At 35.9% G+C, this 2,579-nt stretch overlaps 1 protein-coding gene across 1 annotated transcript in view; it reads right to left on the bottom strand.

The window, feature by feature from the left end:
- Positions 1 to 1,321: 1,321 nt before the first annotated feature.
- LOC107100504 overlaps positions 1,322 to 2,579 on the bottom strand; it is a 14,777-nt gene continuing 13,519 nt past the window's right edge. The window contains exons 5-6 of the mRNA XM_015399010.1: positions 1,838 to 1,945; positions 1,322 to 1,399 (exon numbers count right to left, since the gene is read on the bottom strand). Of these exons, the coding sequence (XP_015254496.1) occupies positions 1,347 to 1,399; positions 1,838 to 1,945 (161 nt within the window). The 3' untranslated portion in view covers positions 1,322 to 1,346. The remainder of the gene's footprint in view (positions 1,400 to 1,837; positions 1,946 to 2,579) is intronic.

The raw sequence follows: 2,579 nt of genomic DNA, 5'->3' as shown, positions 1-2,579 counted from the left end.
CCCGTAAGCTCTCTCCAAGATTCATTGGTCCCTACAGGATTTCCAGGATCATAAACTCATCAGCCATACAACTGCAACTTCCTCCGACTCTTCGCATTCATCCCACTTTCCACGTCTCGCAGATCAAGCCTGTGATCTCCAGCCCTTTGTGCCCTCCGTCCGACTCCCCTCCACCCGCCCTGGAAGTCGATGGACATCCGGCTTTCACCGTCCGCCGGATCGTGGACTCCCGTCGGCGAGGTCGTGGCTGGCAGTACCTCGTCGACTGGGAGGGCTACGGTCCGGAGGATCGCCAGTGGGTTCCTGGTTCCTACATCCTCGACCCATCCCTCATGGAGGAGTACGAGCGATCATCATGACAGATTGTCCAAGAAAATCACCACTGCATGCTTTTCACTCTTTGCTAATGTATATAATACTTCATTCATTTTATGTTTGGAGCTGTTCTATCCAAGATTATACCTAATAAATTAAGTTTAAATCCTTTGAGTGAATTTTCTCTTTTCCCTTTTTTATTTGGCCTTCGGGTGTATAAATATTGTCTAAACTTCCATTGTGCTCCACTTTTATGGAACAAACTTCCAGAGTACTGTAAAAAGGCTAAAAGCCTGAGTTTGTAACCGTAATCCAACTGTTTTATTTGTTTTACCATCTCCTTTTATAATGTTTTTATCTTAATAACTTTGCATTTTGAATTGTCTTTGTACTGAATTGTTCTATATACAATAAACCTGAGTTGCCTTCTACCATCACTTTTCTACATATACCTTGTTTGGATGTACTGCTTTTGGTTTCATCTGGCTCATGGACCCTTTAGAACAGTAACTACATGGAACTTTTTTGCCATTAGTCATCTTTATCATTTGTTGACTTATTTTAGTTAAAAATGCAATAACAGCATCTTGCACCCTTTTTAGGAGACAACTAAATGTTTTGTATTACGTATTATCACAATCCTAATATCGTAATATAATTTAGAAAACCTATTTGAAGTCTGTAAATCATTGAATGTAAATAATGTAATGATTCTCTGGGAAGCTCCACTGCAGTGGAAATCACACTGTAGCACATCACTAAACAGAGAATAGAAGTCACATGGTGAAAAAAACTGTAAGCCTACATGATGCTCTCTGTATGTATACTTTTGTCATATTTTAACCCAAAATACATAGGATATGATGTTTTGATATTTCAGATCATTTTGGATATGTAAAGGACTTTCACACTTGGTTACATGAAATGCAAAATAAAGCATTATGAAGAATGTCTTCTTTAAAAAATATCAGGAAAAATACAAACATTATATAACAAGACATTTTTAAGCGATCAATGCGGGTGGGATCCTATCAGCTGGTTCCACATTTGATTGTTGAGTATAGTGGTGGTTCAGATGTTCTTTCTGTAAATGACAGATTAATTCAGTTTATTCAGCAATTAATAAAATAAAAGACAGGTTTGTATAATTCTTGCACTTAAATATTTCATTTACATTCAATGCAGTGTCATTTGGTAACACATTCCTCATTGAATAATGTTAAAATATCAGTTCTTTCAAATTTGGATGCATCTAAATATTTATTTAAGCTACTTATTTCAATTTGTAGTTTGCTTGACCTAACAAACAAAAAGCATAACAAAACTCAAAGCCCTTCATCAATATAACATTGACAAAGTGTGAAACCAAACCATATTTAGGACCAGCCTTTGACAGTTAGGTTAGAAGATTTTATCTGAAAATGTTGCGTTGGGACCTTGTATATATGAAATAAAAAAAAATACAGCTTTTTGCTTAAATATCACGCATTGACTGTTGTTTATTTTCAGTTAGAGAAATTACCTGCATTTGCCTTTGGCTGCACTCCCTGTAGGAAGGTGACATCGATGTAGGACATGTCATCGTCCGCTTTAGCTGCAGAAAAACATTTCCTACACATTAAATAGCTGCTAACTTGCAATGTAACTAATATATTAATAATATATTTAATATAACACCTCATTTTAAAGGGGTCATAGAATGATTATATAGGGTATTTGGTATTGGTCCTTAAGGTCTCTGAAAAGGGTTTGTAACATTGATTGGGCTGAAAATGATATATTTGATGTTCTATGAGCCCTAATGCAAGCCTGGTTAGAAGCCCTAGATTGAAATGACAGGTTTTCTTCCTTTTATGGTATGATCATGAATATTTAGATGAGCCTTGAGCTGATTGGTTGGTTGAGCATTGCTGCTGAGCAGATGCATCAGCAACAAGCACTCACTCACTGAAACATCAAATTGTTGATATGGTAGGGTGACCAGACATCCTCTTTTTCCCAAACATCCTTCAAACGTCCTTCTTTTCATCCCTAAAGAAATGTCTGGGTGAATTTCAAAATTGTTCGGGATTTTGGTCAACTACAGTGTAACACCAACCCTAGCTGTAGCTGCCATCGAAGTCATAATAAATAAATAAATAAATAAATAAATAAATAACAGATCAATAAATATTTTTGCAATATATCATAAATACATATATTTCTAGTAACAATAGTTAAAGGAGAAGTTCACTTTTTAACACTTTAAGCCCATTTTCTGTAGT

This window comes from Cyprinodon variegatus, unplaced genomic scaffold (assembly GCF_000732505.1).
Source record: "Cyprinodon variegatus isolate N-32 unplaced genomic scaffold, C_variegatus-1.0 Scaffold980, whole genome shotgun sequence".
NCBI classification, from domain to species: domain Eukaryota; kingdom Metazoa; phylum Chordata; class Actinopteri; order Cyprinodontiformes; family Cyprinodontidae; genus Cyprinodon; species Cyprinodon variegatus.
This window is presented reverse-complemented; position numbering and strand designations above follow the sequence as displayed.